Raw genomic sequence first — 18,420 nt, 5'->3', positions numbered from 1 at the left:
CCCCCCCACCCGCTGCCATGAGCGAGTTGGAGCAGCTGAGACAGGAGGCCGAGCAGCTCCGGAACCAGATCCGGGTGAGGAGGGGGCCGGGGAAGGGGTCACAGCTCAAGCCTCTGGACTGGGAACCCCCCTTCTAGACTGTGAGCCCACCGTCGGGTAGGGACCGTCTCTAGATGTTGCCAACTTGGACTTCCCAAGCGCTTAGTCCAGTGCTGTGCACACAGTAAGTGCTCAGTGAATGGGGGGAGATCGGGGCAGGGGTCAGAGCTCAAGGCTCTAGACTGTGAACCCCCATTCTAGACTGTGAACCCACTGTTGGGTAGGGACCATCTCTAGATGTTGCCAACTTGGACTTCCCAAGCGCTTAGTCCAGTGCTCTGCACACAGTAAGCGCTCAATAAATGCGATTGAGTGAGTGAATGAATGAATGAAGGCCTCCCCCTCTTTCCTCCCGCCCCCCACCTTACCTCCTTCCCTTCCCCACGGCACCTGTATATGTGTTTGTACGTATTTATTACTCTATTTTGCCTGTACATATTTATTCTACTTATTTTGTTAATCTGTTTTGTTGTCTGTCTCCCCCTTCTAGACTGTGAGCCCACTGTTGGGTAGGGACTGTCTCTATATGTTGCCAACTTGGACTTCCCAAGCGCTTAGTCCAGTGCTGTGCACACAGTAAGCACTCAATGAATGAATGAAGGCCTCCCCCTTTCCTCCCGCACCCCAACCCCCCACCTTACCTCCTTCCCTTACCCACAGCACCTATATATGTGTTTGTACGTATTTATTACTCTATTTTACCTGTACATATTTATTCTACTTTTATTTTATTTTGTTAATATGTTTTGTTTTGCTGTCTGTCTCCCCCTTCTAGACTGTGAGCCCACTGTTGGGTAGGGACTGTCTCTATATGTTGCCAATTTGGACTTCCCAAGCGCTTAGTCCAGTGCTCTGCACACAGTAAGCGCTCAATAAATGCAATTGAATGAGTGAATGAATGAATGAAGGCCTCCCCCTCTTTCCTCCCACCCCCCAACCCCCCACCTTACCTCCTTCCCTTCCCCACAGCACCTGTATATGTGTTTGTACGTATTTATTACTCTATTTTACCTGTACATATTTATTCTGCTTATTTTATTTTGTTAATATGTTTTGTTGTCTGTCTCCCCCTTCTAGACTGTGAGCCCGCTGTTGGGTAGGGACCATCTCTATATGTTGCCAACTTGTACTTCCCAAGCGCTTAGTCCAGTGCTCTGCACACAGTAAGCGCTCAGTAAATACGATTGAATGAATGTATTACTCTATTTTACTTGTGCATATTTATTCCACTTATTTTATTTTGTTATTATGTTTTGTCGTCTGTCTCCCCCTTCTAGACTGTGAGCCCACTGTTGGGTAGGGACCGTCTCTATATCATCATCATCAATCGTATTTATTGAGCGCTTGCTGTGTGCAGAGCACTGTACTAATAAGCACTTGGGAAGTACAAGTTTACAACGCATCATCATCATCAATCGTATTTATTGAGCGCTTACTTTGTGCAGAGCACTGGACTAAGCGCTTGGGAAGTCCAAGTTGGCAACATCTAGAGACAGTCCCTACCCAACAGTGGGCTCACAGTCTAAAAGGGGGAGACAGAGAACAAAACCGAACATACTAACAAAATAAAATAAATAGAATAGATATGTACAAGTAAAATAGAGTAATAAATATGTACAAACATATATACATAACAAACATATATATATGTTGCCAACTTGTACTTCCCAAGCGCTTAGTCCAGTGCTCTGCACACAGTAAGCGCTCAATAAATACGATTGAATGAATTACTCTATTTTACTTGTACATATTTATTCCACTTATTTTATTTTGTTAATATATTTTGTTCTCTGTCTCCCCCTTCTAGACTGTGAGCCCGCTGTTGGGTAGGGATCGTCTCTAGATGTTGCCAACTTGGACTTCCCAAGCGCTTAGTCCAGTGCTCTGCACACAGTAAGCGCTCAATAAATACGATTGACTGAATTACTCTATTTTACTTGTACATATTTATTCCACTTATTTTATTTTGTCAATATGTTTTGTTTTGTTCTCTGTCTCCCCCTTCTAGACTGTGAGCCCCCTGTTGGGTAGGGACCGTCTCTAGATGTTGCCAACTTGGACTTCCCAAGCGCTTAGTCCAGTGCTCTGCACACAGTAAGCGCTCAATAAATACGATTGACTGAATTACTCTATTTTACTTGTACATATTTATTCCACTTATTTTATTTTGTCAATATGTTTTGTTTTGTTCTCTGTCTCCCCCTTCTAGACTGTGAGCCCCCTGTTGGGTAGGGACCGTCTCTAGATGTTGCCAACTTGGACTTCCCAAGCGCTTAGTCCAGTGCTCTGCACACAGTAAGCGCTCAATAAATACGATTGAATGAATGAATGAATGAACGAACCCCAGCCCCTTCCTTGCTGACGTTGTTCGCTTCCTTCCCCTCTCCTCTCCGCTCGGCCTCTACCTCCTCCTCGTCCAGGACGCGCGGAAAGCATGCGGGGACTCCACGCTGACCCAGGTGAGGGGGGCCCGGGGGGCGCAGCCGACGTTGGGCATCGGGGGGGGCGGGGGGGACGCTCATTACTAATAACTGTATTTGATAATGATGATGATGTTATGTGCAAAGCACCGTTCGAAGCGCTGGGGAGGATACAAGGTGATGAGGTTGCCCCACGCGGGGCTCCCAGTCATCATCGTCATCATCAATCATATTTATTGAGTGCTTACTATGTGCAGAGCACTGTACTAAGCGCTTGGGAAGTACAAATTGGCAACATATAGAGACAGTCCCTGCCCAACGGTGGGCTCACAGTCTAAAAGGGGGAGACAGAGAACAATACCAAACATACTAACAAAATAAAATAAATAAGATATGTACAAGTAAAATAAATAAATAGAGTAATAAATATGTACAACCATATATACATATATACAGGTGCTGTGGGGAAGGGAAGGAGGTAAGACGGGGGGGATGGAGAGGGGGACGAGGGGGAGAGTCTTCATCCCCATTTGACAGATGAGGGAACTGAGGCCCAGAGAAGTGAAGTGGCTTGCCCAAGGTCACACAGCTGAGAAGTGGCAGAGCCGGGATTAGAACCCATGACCTCAGACTCCCAATACTAATAATAATAATGATGGCATTTGTGAAGCGCTTACTATGTGCAAAGCACCGTTCTGAGCGCTGGGGAGGTTCCAAGGTGATCAGGTTGTCCCACGGGGGGTTCTTAGTCAATCCCCATTTTACAGATGAGGTAGCTGAGGCTCAGAGAAGTGAAGTGGCTTGCCCAAGGTCACACAGCAGACGTGGCAAAGCCGGGATTCGAACCCATGACCTCTGACTCCAAAGCCCGGGCTCTTTCCACTGAGCCACGCTGCTTCTCTAAACATTTACTATGTGCCGAGCACCGTCCTAAGCACTGGGGTAGATACGAGATGATGATAACGATAGCGTTTGTCAGGCGCTTATTTTGTGATCGGCGTTGTCCTAAGCGCCGGGGTGGATACGCGTTAATAATGAGAGTGTTTGTCAAGCGCTTATTTTGCGATGAGCATTGTTCTAAGCGCTGGGTAGATACAGGCTAAGCAGAACCCACTGTTGGGTAGGGACTGTCTCTATATGTTGCCAACTTGTACTTCCCAAGCGCTTAGTACAGTGCTCTGCACACAGTAAGCGCTCAATAAATATGATTGATCGATTGATTGGACCCAAGTCCCCGTCCCACGTGGGGCTCACAGTCGTCATCCCCGTTTTACAGATGAGGGAACTGAGGTATAGAGGAGTTAAATGACTCCCCCTTCTAGACCGTGAGCCCGCTGTTGGGCAGGGACCTTCTCTATATGTTGCCAACTTGGACTTCCCAAGCGCTTAGTACGGTGCTCTGCACACAGTAAGTGCTCAATAAATACGATTGAATGAATGAATGACTTGTGCGAGGTCACACGGCCGACGGGTGACCGAGCCGAGATTAGAAACCAGGCCCTTCTGACACCCGGGACCGCGCTGCATCCGCTGTGCCTCTAATAATAATGATGGTATTTGGGAAGCGCTTACTATGTGCCGAGCACTGTTCTAAGCACTGAGGAAGATACAAGGGAATTAGGTTGTCCTATATGGGGCTCACAGTCTTCATCCCCATTTGACAGATGGGGTCACTGAGGCCCAGAGAAGTGAAGTGACTTGCCCAAAGTCACACAGCTGACATGTATTTATGTTTGTACGTATTTATTACTCTATTTTACGTGTACATATTTATTCTATTTATTTTATTTTGTTAATATGTTTTGTTGTCTGTCTCCCCCTTCTAGACTGTGAGCCTGCTGTTGGGTAGGGACCGTCTCTGTATGTTGCCAACTTGGACTTCCCAAGCGCTTAGTCCAGTGCTTTGCACACAGTAAGCGCTCAAATACGGTTGAATGAATCAATATTTATTCTATTTATTTTATTTTGTTAATATGTTTTGTTTTGTTGTCTGCCTCCCACTTCTAGACTGTGGGCCCGCTGTTGGGTAGGGACCGTCTCTAGATGTTGCCAACTTGTACTTCCCAAGCGCTTAGTCCAGTGCTCTGCACACAGTAAGCGCTCAATAAGTACGATTGAATGAATGAATATTCTATTTATTTTATTTCGTTAATATGTTTTGCTTTGTTGTTGTCTCCCCCTTCTAGACTGTGAGCCCGCTGTTGGGTAGGGACCGTCTCTGTATGTTGCAAACTTGTACTTCCCAAGCGCTTAGTACAGTGCTCTGCACACAGTAAGCGCTCAATAAATATGACTGACTGAATGAATGAAAGGGGCAGAGCTGGGATTCGAACCCACGACCTCTGACTCCCAAGCCCGGGCTCTTTCCACTGAGCCACGCTGCTTCTCTAGACTGTAAGCTCGTTGTGGGCAGGGAACGTGTCTGTTTATTGTTGAACTGTCCTCTCTCAAGTGCTTAGTACAGTGCTCTGCAGGTAGTAAGCGCTCAGTACGTACAATTGAATGAATTGAATGAACTGGGCCCTGCTGCTTGGTTGTGGGTAGGGAACAGGTCTTGTTGTATTGGACTCCCATTCATTCATTCAATTGTATTTATTGAGCGCTTACTGTGTGCAGAGCACTGTACTAAGCGCTTGGGAAGTCCAAGTTGGCAACATATAGAGACGGTCCCTACCCAACAGCGGGCTCACGGTCTAGAAGGGGGAGACAGACAACAAAACAAAACATATTAACAAAATAAACTAAATAGAATAAATATTCATTCATTCAATCGTATTTATTGAGCGCTTACCATGTGCAGATATTCATTCATTCAATCATATTTATCGAGCGCTTACTGTGTGGAGAGCACTGGACTAAGCGCTTGGGAAGTCCAAGTCGGCAACATCTAGAGATGGTCCCTACCCAACAGCGGGCTCACAGTCTAGAAGGGGGAGATGGACAACAAAACATATTAACAAAATAAATAGAATAAATATGTACAAATAAAATAGAGTAATAAATACGTACAAACATTTATCTGAGCCTCAGTTACCTCATCTGTAAAATGGGGATTAAAAGATTGTGAGCCCCACGTGGGGCAGCTTGATCACCTTGTATCCCCCCCAGCGCTTAGAACAGTGTTCTGCACATAGTAAGTGCTTAACAAATGCCATCATCATATTATATTATAATGGTATATATTATATATATTATATATGTGGGGAGGGGAAGGAGGTAGGGTGGTGGGGATGGAGAGGGTGAGGATGGAGGGGGCTCAGTGTTGCTCTCCCAAGTGCTTATAGAGTAAGTGCTCAGTAAGTTCATTCATTCATTCAATCGTATTTATTGAGCGCTTACTGTGTGCAGAGCACTGTACTAAGCGCTTGGGAAGTCTAAGTTGGCAACATCTAGAGACGGTCCCTACCCCACAGCGGGCTCCCAGTCTAGAAGGGGGAAGACAGACAACAAAGCATATTAACAAAATAAAATAAATAGAATATTCATTCATTCAATTGTATTTATTGAGCGCTTACTGTGTGCAGAGCACTGTACTAAGCGCTTGGGAAGTCCAAGTTGGCAACACATAGAGACGGTCCCTACCCCACAGCGGGCTCCCAGTCTAGAAGGGGGAAGACAGACAACAAAACGTACTAACAAGATAAAATAAATAGAATATTCATTCAATCGTATCTATTGAGCGCTTACTGTGTGCAGAGCACTGTACTAAGCGCTTGGGAAGTCCAAGTTGGCAACACATAGAGATGGTCCCTACCCCACAGCGGGCTCCCAGTCTAGAAGGGGGAAGACAGACACCAAAACATATTAACAAAATAAAATAAATAGAATATTCATTCATTCATGACGGTCCCTACCCCACAGCGGGCTCCCAGTCTAGAAGGGGAAGACAGACAACAAAACATATTAACAAAATAAAATAAATAGAATATTCATTCATTCAGTCATATTTATCGAGCGCTTACTGTTTGCAGAGCACTGTACTAAGCGCTTGGGAAGTACAAGTTGGCAACATATAGAGACGGTCCCTACCCCACAGCGGGCTCCCAGTCTAGAAGGGGGAAGACAGACAACAAAACATATTAACAAAATAAAATAAATAGAATATTCATTCATTCAATCGTATTTATTGAGCGCTTACTGTGTGCAGAGTACACAGTAATGAATGAATGAGTGAATGAATCTACCCCTGTGCTTAGAACAGTGCTTGGCACGTAGTAGTAGTAGTAGTAGTAGTATATGCACAACATTGACAAAATGGAGAGTAAATATGTATGATCGAAGGCCAGCTGGCCTGTTTGGCAGGGGAGTTGGGGGGCGGCGGGAGGGGGAGAGGCAGCCCCCCGAGGGGCCCCCCCAGCCCTGAATTCCCTCCGCCCGCCCAGATCACAGCCGGGCTCGACCCCGTGGGGCGGATCCAGATGAGGACACGGCGGACCCTGCGCGGACACCTGGCCAAGATCTACGCCATGCACTGGGGGACGGACTCCAGGTAGGCCGGCTACCTTTCCCGGGGGCCCCGGGGCGGGCGGCCCACCCAACGGGGGGGACCCGTTGCCCCCAGGGCTCCTGAGAGTGGGAGTCCAGACTCCCCTCATTCATTCAGTCGTATTTATTGAGCGCTTACCGTGTGCAAGGCACTGGACTAAGCGCTTGAAAAGTGAATCGACCTGCCCACAGCTGACAGTTGGTGGAGCTGGGATTGGGAAAGAGCCCACGCTCTTCCCACTGAGCCACGCTGCTTCTCCAGGGACCACGGCGTGGGCAGGATTGGCACCTGTATATACCAATCAATCAATCAGTCGTATTTATTGAGCGCTTACTGTGTGCGGAACCCGGGACTAAGCGCTTGAAAAGTGAATCGACCTGCCCAAAGTCACCCAGCTGACAGTTGGTGGAGCCGGGGTTTGGAAAGAGCCCACGCTCTTCCCACTGAGCCACGCTGCTTCTCCAGGGAGCACGGCGCGGGCAAGATTGGCACCTGTATATGTCAATCAATCAATCGTATTTATTGAGCGCTTACTGTGTGCAAGGCACTGGACTAAGCGCTTGAAAAGTGAATCGACCTGCCCAAAGTCACCCAGCTGACAGTTGGTGGAGCTGGGGTTTGGGAAGAGCCCACGATCTTCCCACTGAGCCACGCTGCTTCTCCAGGGACCACAGCGCGGGCAGGATTGGCACCTGTATATATCAATCAATCAATCGTATTTATTGAGCGCTTACTGTGTGCAAGGCACTGGACTAAGCGCTTGAAAAGTGAATCGACCTGCCCAAAGTCACCCAGCTGACAGTTGGTGGAGCCGGGGTTTGGGAAGAGCCCACGCTCTTTCCACTGAGCCACGCTGCTTCTCCAGGGACCACGGCGTGGGCAGAACTGGCACCTGTATATGTCAGTCAATCAATCAATCATATTTATTGAGTGCTTACTGTGTGCAAGGCACTGGACTAAGCGCTTGAAAAGTGAATCGACCTGCCCAAAGTCACCCAGCTGATGGTGGAGCCGGGGTTTGGGAAGAGCTCATGCTCTTCCCACTGAGCCACGCTGCTTCTCCAGGGACCACGGCGTGGGCAGGATTGGCACCTGTATATACCAATCAATCAATCAATCGTATTTATTGAGCGCTTACTGTGTGCAGAGCACTGGACTAAGCGCTTGAAAAGTGAATCGACCTGCCCAAAGTCACCCAGCTGACAGTTGGTGGAGCTGGGGTTTGGGAAGAGCCCACGCTCTTCCCACTGAGCCACGCTGCGTCACCAGGGACCACGGCGCGGGCAGGATTGGCACCTGTATATATCAATCAATCAGTCGTATTTATTGAGCGCTTACTGTGTGCAGAACCCGGGACTAAGCGCTTGAAAAGTGAATCGACCTGCCCAAAGTCACCCAGCTGACAGCTGGTGGAGCCGGGGTTTGGAAAGAGCCCACGCTCTTCCCACTGAGCCACGCTGCTTCTCCAGGGACCACGGTGCGGGCAGGATTGGCACCTGTATATATGTATAAATCAATCAATCGTATTTATTGAGCGCTTACTGTGTGCAGAGCACTGGACTAAGCGCTTGAAAAGTGAATCGACCTGCCCAAAGTCACCCAGCTGACAGTTAGTGGAGCCGGGGTTTGGAAAGAGCCCACGCTGCTTCTCCAGGGACCACGGCACAGGCAGGATTGGCACCTGTATATACCAATCAATCAATCAGTTGTATTTATTGAGCGCTTACTGTGTGCAGAGCACTGGACTAAGCGCTTGAAAAGTGAATCGACCTGCCCAAAGTCACCCCGCTGACAGTTGGTGGAGCCGGGGTTTGGAAAGAGCCCACACTCTTCCCACTGAGCCACGCTGCTTCTCCAGGGACCACGGCGCGGGCAGGATTGGCACCTGTATATGTCAATCAATCAATCAATCATATTTATTGAGCGCTTACTGTGTGCAGAGCACTGTACTAAGCGCTTGGGAAGTACAGGTTGGCAACATATAGAGACAGTCCCTACCCAACAGTGGTCTTACAGCCTAGAAGACGTATATATGTTTGTACATATTTATTACTGTATTTATTTTACCTGTACATAATAATGATGGCATTTCTTAAGCGCTTACTATGTGCAAAGCACTGTTCTAAGTGCTGGGGGGGGATACAAGGTGATCGAGTTGCCCCACGTGGGGCTCACAGTCTTAATCCCCGTTTTACAGATGAGGTAACTGAGGCTCAGAGAAGTTAAGTGACTTGCCCGAGATCACACAGCAGACATGTGACGGAGCCGGGATTCGAACCCCTGACCTCTGACTCCAAAGCCCGTGCTCTTTCCGCTGAGCCACGCTGCTTCTCATAGTATTCTACTTATTTTGTTAATATGTTTGGTTTTGTTCTCCGTCTCCCCCTTCTTGACTGTGAGCCCACTGTCGGGTAGGGACCGTCTCTGTATGTTGCCAACTTGTACTTCCCAAGCGCTTAGTACAGTGCTCTGCACACAGTAAGCGCTCAATAAATACGATTGATGATGATGATGATGCCAACTTGTACTTCCCAAGTGCTTAGTACAGTGCTCTGCACACAGTAAGCACTCAATAAATACGATTGATGATGATGATGCCAACTTGTACTTCCCAAGCGCTTAGTACAGTGCTCTGCTCACAGTAAGCGCTCAATAAATACGACTGATGATGGTGATGCCAACTTGTACTTCCCAAGCGCTTAGTACAGTGCTCTGCACACAGTAAGCGCTCAATAAATACGATTGATGATGATGATGCCAACTTGTACTTCCCAAGCGCTTAGTACAGTGCTCTGCACACAGTAAGCGCTCAATAAATACGATTGATGATGATGATGATGTCTGCTGTGCGATCGCGGGCAAGTCACTTCACTTCTCCGAGCCTCAGTTCCCTCATCTGTAAAATGGGGATTAAGACTGTGAGCCCCAGGTGGGACAAATTGATCACCTTGTATTCCCCCACCCTGCCCAGTGCTTAGAACAGTGCTGTGCACATAGTAAGCGCTTAACAAATGCCATCATTATTATTATTATTAGTGCAGTGCTCTGCACACAGTAAGCGCTCAATAAATACGATTGATGATGATGATGATGTCTGCTCTGCGATCGCGGGCAAGTCACTTCACTTCTCTGAGCCTCAGTTCCCTCATCTGTAAAATGGGGATTAAGACTGTGAGCCCCACGTGGGACAAATTGATCACCGTGTATTCCCCCACCCCACCCCAGTGCTTAGAACAGTGCTCTGCACATAGTAAGCGCTTAACAAATGCCATCATTATTATTATTATTAGTGCAGTGCTCTGCACACAGTAAGCGCTCAATAAATACGATTGAATGAATGATTGGGGGGGGGGGACTAGGAGGGACCTCGCTGCTCCGATTTGAGGGGCGGTGTCCCCCCCCACCCCGCCCAGTGCTTAGAACAGTGCTGTGCACATAGTAAGCGCTTAACAAATGCCATCATTATTATTACTAGTGCAGTGCTCTGCACACAGTAAGCGCTCAATAAATACGATTGAATGAATGATTGGGGGGGGGTAGGAGGGACCTCGCTGCTCCGATTTGAGGGGCGGTGTGTCCCCCACCCCGCCCAGTGCTTAGAACAGTGCTGTGCACATAGTAAGCGCTTAACAAATGCCATCATTATTATTACTAGTGCAGTGCTCTGCACACAGTAAGCGCTCAATAAATACGATTGAATGAATGATTGGGGGGGTAGGAGGGACCTCGCTGCTCCAATTTGAGGGGCGGTGTGTCCCCCACCCCGCCCAGTGCTTAGAACAGTGCTGTGCACATAGTAAGCGCTTAACAAATGCCATCATTATTATTACTAGTGCAGTGCTCTGCACACAGTAAGCGCTCAATAAATACGATTGAATGAATGATTGGGGGGGTAGGAGGGACCTCGCTGCTCCAATTTAAGGGGCGGTGTGTCCCCCACCCCGCCCAGTGCTTAGAACAGTGCTGTGCACATAGTTAGCGCTTAACAAATGCCATCATTATTATTACTAGTGCAGTGCTCTGCACACAGTAAGCGCTCAATAAATACGATTGAATGAATGATTGCGGGGGGGAACTAGGAGGGACCTCGCTGCTCCGATTTGAGGGGCGGTGTGTCCCCCACCCCGCCCAGTGCTTAGAACAGTGCTGTGCACATAGTAAGCGCTTAACAAATGCCATCATTATTATTACTAGTGCAGTGCTCTGCACACAGTAAGCGCTCAATAAATATGATTGAATGAATGATTGGGGGGGTAGGAGGGACCTCGCTGCTCCAATTTGAGGGGCGGTGTGTCCCCCACCCCGCCCAGTGCTTAGAACAGTGCTGTGCACATAGTAAGCGCTTAACAAATGCCATCATTATTATTACTAGTGCAGTGCTCTGCACACAGTAAGCGCTCAATAAATATGATTGAATGAATGATTGGGGGGGTAGGAGGGACCTCGCTGCTCCAATTTAAGGGGCGGTGTGTCCCCCACCCCGCCCAGTGCTTAGAACAGTGCTGTGCACATAGTAAGCGCTTAACAAATGCCATCATTATTATTACTAGTGCAGTGCTCTGCACACAGTAAGCGCTCAATAAATACGATTGAATGAATGATTGGGGGGGGGTAGGAGGGACCTCGCTGCTCCGATTTGAGGGGCGGTGTGTCCCCCACCCCGCCCAGTGCTTAGAACAGTGCTGTGCACATAGTAAGCGCTTAACAAATGCCATCATTATTATTACTAGTGCAGTGCTCTGCACACAGTAAGCGCTCAATAAATACGATTGAATGAATGATTGCGGGGGGGGGACCTCGCTGCTCCGATTTGAGGGGCGGTGTGTCCCCCACCCCGCCCAGTGCTTAGAACAGTGCTGTGCACATAGTAAGCGCTTAACAAATGCCATCATTATTATTATTAGTGCAGTGCTCTGCACACAGTAAGCGCTTAATAAATACGATTGAATGAATGATTGGGGGGGGACTAGGAGGGACCTCGCTGCTCCGATTTGAGGGGCGGTGTGTCCCCCACCCCGCCCAGTGCTTAGGACAGTGCTGTGCACATAGTAAGCGCTTAACAAATGCCATCATTGTTATTACTAGTGCAGTGCTCTGCACACAGTAAGCGCTCAATAAATACGATTGAATGAATGATGGGGGGGGGGGGGAGACTAGGAGGGACCTCGCTGCCCCGATTTGAGGGGCGGTGTGTCCCCCACCCCGCCCAGTGCTTAGGACAGTGCTGTGCACATAGTAAGCGCTTAACAAATGCCATCATTGTTATTACTAGTGCAGTGCTCTGCACACAGTAAGCGCTCAATAAATACGATTGAATGAATGATTGCGGGGGGGGGGGGACCTCGCTCGGAGGGTGTGGGGGTCTTCGGCCACGCCCGGTCCTCTCGCCCCCCCAGGCTCCTGGTCAGCGCCTCCCAGGATGGGAAACTAATCATCTGGGACAGTTACACCACCAACAAGGTACGGCTTTCCGGGGGGATCCGGGCCGGGGTCCGGAGGGGACGAGGCCTGGGGTTGGGGGGGGGAATGACGTCCCTCTCCGCCTCCCCCTCCTCGTCTTCCTGGTTTTCTCCCCCGTCTCCGACAGGTCCACGCCATCCCGCTCCGCTCCTCCTGGGTGATGACCTGCGCCTACGCCCCGTCCGGGAACTTCGTGGCGTGCGGGGGTCTGGACAACATCTGCTCCATCTACAGCCTCAAAACCCGCGAGGGCAACGTGCGAGTCAGCCGCGAGCTGCCCGGGCACACCGGTGAGGGGCCGGGGGACGGGGAAGCGGCGGGAGTCGGAAGGACCTGAGTTAAAAATAATAATAATAATGATAATAATGGCATTTATTAAAGCGCTTACGAAGCAGCGGGAGTCAGAAGGACCTGAGTTAAAAATAATAATAATAATAATAATAATAATAATGGCATTTATTAAAGCGCTTACGAAGCAGGGGGAGTCAGAAGGACCTGAGTTAAAAATAATAATAATAATAATGGCGTTTATTAAGCGCTTACTAGGTGCAAAGCACTGCTCTAAGCGCTGGGGACGTATCTATGCTCCAAGCGCATATCTATTCTATTTATTTTATTTTGTCAGTATGTTTGGTTTTGTTCTCTGTCTCCCCCTTTTAGACTGTGAGCCCGCTGTTGGGTAGGGACCGTCTCCATAGGTTGCCAGTTTGTACTTCCCAAGCGCTTAGTCCAGTGCTCTGCACAGAGTAAGCGCTCAATAAATACGATTGATGATGATGATGATGATGGGGAGGTTACAAGGTGATCGGGTTGTCCCATGGGGGGCTCACAGTCTTCATCCCCATTTTACAGATGAGGGAACTGGGGCCCAGAGAAGTTGTGACTTGCCCAAAGTCACCCAGCTGACAATTGGCAGAGCCGAGATTTGAACCCATGGCCCGGGCTCTTTCCACTGAGCCACACTGCTTCCCTAATGATGACATTTGTTAAGTGCTTACTATGTGCAAAGCACTGTTGTAAGCGCTGGGGAGGTTACAAGGTGATCAGGTTGTTCCATGTGGGGGGCTCCCAGTCTTCATCCCCATTTTACAGATGAGGTCACTGAGGCCCGGAGAAGTTGTGACCTGCCCAAAGTCACCCGGCTGACAATTGGCGGAGCTGGGATTTGAACCCCGACCTCTGACTCCAAAGCCCGGGCTCTTTCCACTGAGCCACACTGCTTCCCAAATAATGACATTTGTTAAGTGCTTACTTTGTGCAAAGCACTGTTGTAACCGCTGGGGAGGTTACAGGGTGATCAGGTTGTCCCACATGGGGCTCACAGTCTTCACCCCCATTTTACAGATGAGGTCACTGAGGCCCAGAGAAGTTGTGACCTGCCCAAAGTCACCCAGCTGACAATTGGCGGAGCCGGGATTTGAACCCACGACCTCTGACTCCAAAGCCCGGGCTCTTTCCACTGAGCCACGCGGCTTCTCTGTTCTAATCCCGGCTCCGCCACCGGTCTGCTGGGTGACCGGGGGAAGTCACTTCACTTCTCTGAGCCTCAGTTTCCTCATCTGTAAAGTGGGGATTAAGAGTGTGAGCCTCATGTGGGACAGGGACTGTGTCCAACCTGATTAGCTTGTATCTTCCCCAGTGCTTAGAGCAATGCTTGTCACATAATAAGCGCTTTACAAGTGCTGTCATTATTATTAACTCATATCTAGACTGTGAGCCCGTTGTTGGGTAGGGACCGTCTCTTTATGTTGCCGACTTGGACTTCCCAAGCGCTTAGTACAGTGCTCTGCACACAGTAAGCACTCAATAAATACGATTGAATGAATGAATCCACCCCTGTGCTTAGACCAGTGCTTGTCACATAATAAGCGCTTTACAAGTGCTGTGATTATTATTAACTCATATCTAGACTGCAAGCCCGTGGTTGGGTAGGGACCGTCTCTTTATGTTGCCGACTTGCACTTCCCAAGCGCTTAGTACAGTGCTCTGCACACAGTAAGCACTCAATAAATACGATTGAATGAATGAATCTACCCCAATGCTTGGCACGTAGTAAGCGCTTAAGTACTATTATCATCATCATCAATCGTATTTATTGAGCGCTTATATTATATTTGTTATATAGGGCGGGGAGGATGGTGATGGGAAGTTCATTCAGTTCAATCATCTATCGAGCGCTTACTCTGTGCAGAGCACTGGACTAAGCGCTCGGGAAATAACAATACAACAATAAAAGGCGACATTCCCTGCCCACACTGAGCTCACGGTCTAGAGGAGGGGGAGACAGATGTCAATACAGATAAATGAAATCAATAGAGAAGCAGCGTGGCTCAGTGGAAAGAGCCCGGGCTTTGGAGTCAGAGGTCATGGGTTCAAATTCCAGCTCTGCCAACTGTCAGCTGTGTGACTCTGGGCAAGTCACTTCGCTTCTCTGTGCCTCAGTGACCTCATCTGTAAAATGGGGATTAAGACTGTGAGCCCCCCGTGGGGCAACCTGATTACCTTGTAACCTCCCCAGCGCTTAGAACAGTGCTTTGCACATAGTAAGCGCTTAATAAATGCCATCATTATTACTATTATTATTATTATTATTATCAATCAATAAATCGTATTTATTGAGTGCTTACTGTGTGCAGAGCTCTGTACTAAGCGCTTGGGAAGTACAAGTTGGCAACAGCTAGAGACAGTCCCTACCCAACAGTGGGCTCACAGTCTAGAAGGGGGAGACAGAGAACAAAACCAAACATATTAACAAAATAAAATAAATAGAATAGATATGTACAAGGAAGATAAATAAAACGCCAGAGATGTACACAGCGGGGCTAGGCGGGGGGCAGAGCAAAGGGAGCAAGTCAAGGCGATGCAGAAGGGAGTGGGAGATGAGGAAAAGTGGGGCTCAGTCTGGGAATGGGGCGAGAAGCAGTGTGGCTCAGCGGAGGGAGCACGGAGTCAGAGTTTGTGGGTTCAAATCCCGGCTCCGCCACTCGTCAGCTGGGTGACTTTGGGCAAGTCACTTCACTTCTCTGGGCCTCAGTTCCCTCATCTGGAAAATGGGGATGAAGACTGGGACAACCTGATCACCTTGTAACCTCCCCGGCGCTTAGACGAGTGCTCTGCACGTAGCAAGCGCTTAATAAATGCCGTCGTTATTAGAGGGTGGGAACGGTGAGTGGGGAGGGGAGGGACATTCATTCATTCAGTCGTATTTATTGAGCGCTTACTGTGTTATGTTGGCAACAGATAGAGACAGCCCCGACCCAACAGCGGCTCACAGTCTAGAAGGGGGAGACAGACAACAAAACATATTAACAAAATGAACTAAATAGAATAAACATTCATTCATTCAATCGTATTTATTGAGCGCTTACTGTGTGCAGATATTCATTCAATCATTTATCGAGCGCTTACTGTGTGCAGAGCACTGGACTAAGCGCTTGGGAAGTCCAAGTTGGCAACATCTAGAGACGGTCCCTACCCAACAGCGGGCTCACAGTCTAGAAGGGGGAGACAGAGGACAAAACAACACATACTAACAAAATAAAATAAATAGAATAGAAATGGACAAGTAAAATAAAATAGAGTAGGGCCGGATGACGGGAGCTATGGTGGAATGGTGGGAGATTCTAGACCGTGAGCCCACGATTGGGCAGGGACCTGGCCAAGTTGGACTTGGGAAGCAGCGTGGCTCAGTGGAAAGAGCCCGGACTTTGGGATCAGAGGTCATGGGTTCAAATCCCAGCTCCTCCCACTGTCAGCTGTGTGACTTGGGGCAAGTCACTTCTCTGGGCCTCAGTTCCCTCATCTGCAAAATGGGGACTAAGACCGTGAGCCCCCCCGTGGGACAACCCGATCACCTTGTAATCTCCCCAGCGCTTCGAACACTGCTTTGCACATAGTAAGCGCTTAATAAATGCCATCATTATCATTATTAGAGGTGGCCGACTTTCCCAAGCGCTTAGTACGGTGCTCTGCACATAGTATGAGCTCAATAAATACGACTGATGATGACGATGACTTCCCAGGCGCTTAGTCCAATGCTCTGCACACAGTAAGCGCTCAGTAAATACGATTGAATGAATAAAGAGGGGGGGAAAGGGGGAGCCCCGGGGGCTGAGCTGCTTTTCTCCCCAGGCTACCTTTCCTGCTGCCGCTTCCTGGATGACAACCAAATCATCACCAGCTCTGGGGACACCACCTGGTGAGCGGGGTGGTCCGGGGGTGGGGGGGACTGGGGGGGATGCCCCCACCCCAGGGGCAGGGCCTGACCCCCTCCCTCCCTCCCTCCCTCCCTCGCCAGTGCACTGTGGGACATCGAGACGGGGCAGCAGACGGTGGGCTTCGCCGGGCACAGCGGGGACGTGATGTCGCTGTCGCTGGCCCCCGACGGGCGCAGCTTCGTGTCCGGGGCCTGCGACGCCTCCATCAAGCTGTGGGACGTGAGGGACTCCATGTGCCGGCAGACCTTCACGGGCCACGAGTCCGACATCAACGCCGTGGCGGTGAGGCCGGGGGCCGGCGGGGCCGGCGGGGCGGGGGGCCGCGGGGCGGGCGCTGACGGGGGTCCCCCCCTCCCTCTCTCTCCCGCCGCCGCCGCCGCCGCAGTTCTTCCCCAACGGGCACGCCTTCACCACGGGGTCGGACGACGCCACGTGCCGCCTGTTTGACCTGCGGGCGGACCAGGAGCTGCTCATGTACTCGCACGACAACATCATCTGCGGCATCACCTCCGTGGCCTTCTCCCGCAGCGGCCGCCTCCTCCTCGCCGGCTACGACGACTTCAACTGCAACATCTGGGACGCCATGAAGGGCGACCGCGCAGGTGCGGGGGCCGGCCGGGAGGGTCCCGGGGGTGGGGGGCCGCAGCCTGAGCGCGCGCCCCCCCCCCCACCACCCCCACCACCCCGATTGTCCCCTCCAGGCGTCCTCGCCGGCCACGACAACCGCGTGAGCTGCCTGGGCGTGACGGACGACGGGATGGCGGTGGCCACGGGCTCCTGGGACTCCTTCCTCAAGATCTGGAATTAGCCGCCCGCGCCCCTTGCCCCCCAACCCGCTTGCCCCCTCCCGAGCCCGGGGCTGGGGGGGAAGGGCCGGGGGGCTGCGGGGGGCGGGACGGAGGGGGCAGGCCGACACTACAGGGCCGGAGGAGGGGCCCGGGCCCGGCCCCCGGTTCCTTAAACCTGGGGGCCCGGGGGCGCGGAGAAGAGATGGGGGAGCCCCTCGCCGCCCCCCTCCACTCCAGGTGCCCAGGGAGGGCGCGGAGGGTGGGGAGAGGGCTCCGGGGGGGGGTGGGTCGTTTTTTTTTTTTTTAAAACCAGTTTTATGTTAATTTTTATTATTATATTTTGTTTTTCCATAAAGGAACCGATTCCAACTCTGTACGTGGCCTCTGCCACTGCTTTTGCGCCAAACCCCACCCCCCGGCCCCGTTGCACGCCCCCGCCCCCCGGCCCCGGACAACCGCCCGTGAGCTACTAATTGTGATATTGGTGAAGTGCTTACTATGTGCTAAACTCAGGGGAAGAGAGAGGATGATCCATGCAGACCCACACGGGACTCACCGGCTTAAGGGGGGGGGTGGGGAGGACGGGGATCTTAGCCCCGTTTCGCAGCTGAGGAAACCGAGGCCCGGGGGAGCGAAGGGACTGGGCGGCGAGCGGCAGGAGGAAGGTTGGAAGCCGAGTCCCCCCGCCAACGGGGCTCTTTCGTTTTTTTGTGCCAACCGGCCCGGGCCGGGGGCCCACGGCAGGTGGTTGGCCGCTTTAGGATCCCTGCTGCGGGTGGGATGGGGGAGATACCCCCCTACGCCTCACATCAAAAGTGGGGGGGGACCCCTGGCAAGCCCTTTCCGGCCCTGGGGCCGTCTCGGGTCAACCTCTCCGTGGGATTTCTCTGCGCACAGTAAGCGCTCAATAAATACGATCGAATGAATGAATTTGAGTGCTTACCGCGCGC

At 50.6% G+C, this 18,420-nt stretch overlaps 1 protein-coding gene across 1 annotated transcript; it reads left to right on the top strand.

Moving 5' to 3' along the window:
- Positions 1-17,556, top strand: GNB2 (G protein subunit beta 2). Its single transcript, XM_038768331.1, has 9 exons — positions 1-74; positions 2,520-2,558; positions 6,902-7,008; positions 12,402-12,465; positions 12,593-12,755; positions 16,597-16,663; positions 16,763-16,964; positions 17,068-17,284; positions 17,384-17,556. Exons 1-9 carry the CDS (start codon positions 18-20, stop codon positions 17,488-17,490), a joined length of 1,023 nt encoding a protein of 340 aa, XP_038624259.1. The 5' UTR covers positions 1-17; the 3' UTR covers positions 17,491-17,556.
- The last annotated feature ends 864 nt before the right edge of the window (positions 17,557-18,420 follow it).

The sequence above is a fragment of the Tachyglossus aculeatus genome, chromosome Y4 (genome assembly GCF_015852505.1).
Source record: "Tachyglossus aculeatus isolate mTacAcu1 chromosome Y4, mTacAcu1.pri, whole genome shotgun sequence".
Lineage (NCBI taxonomy): Eukaryota > Metazoa > Chordata > Mammalia > Monotremata > Tachyglossidae > Tachyglossus > Tachyglossus aculeatus.
The sequence above is the reverse complement of the archived record's forward strand: the minus strand, read 5'-3'. Positions and strand labels throughout refer to the sequence as shown.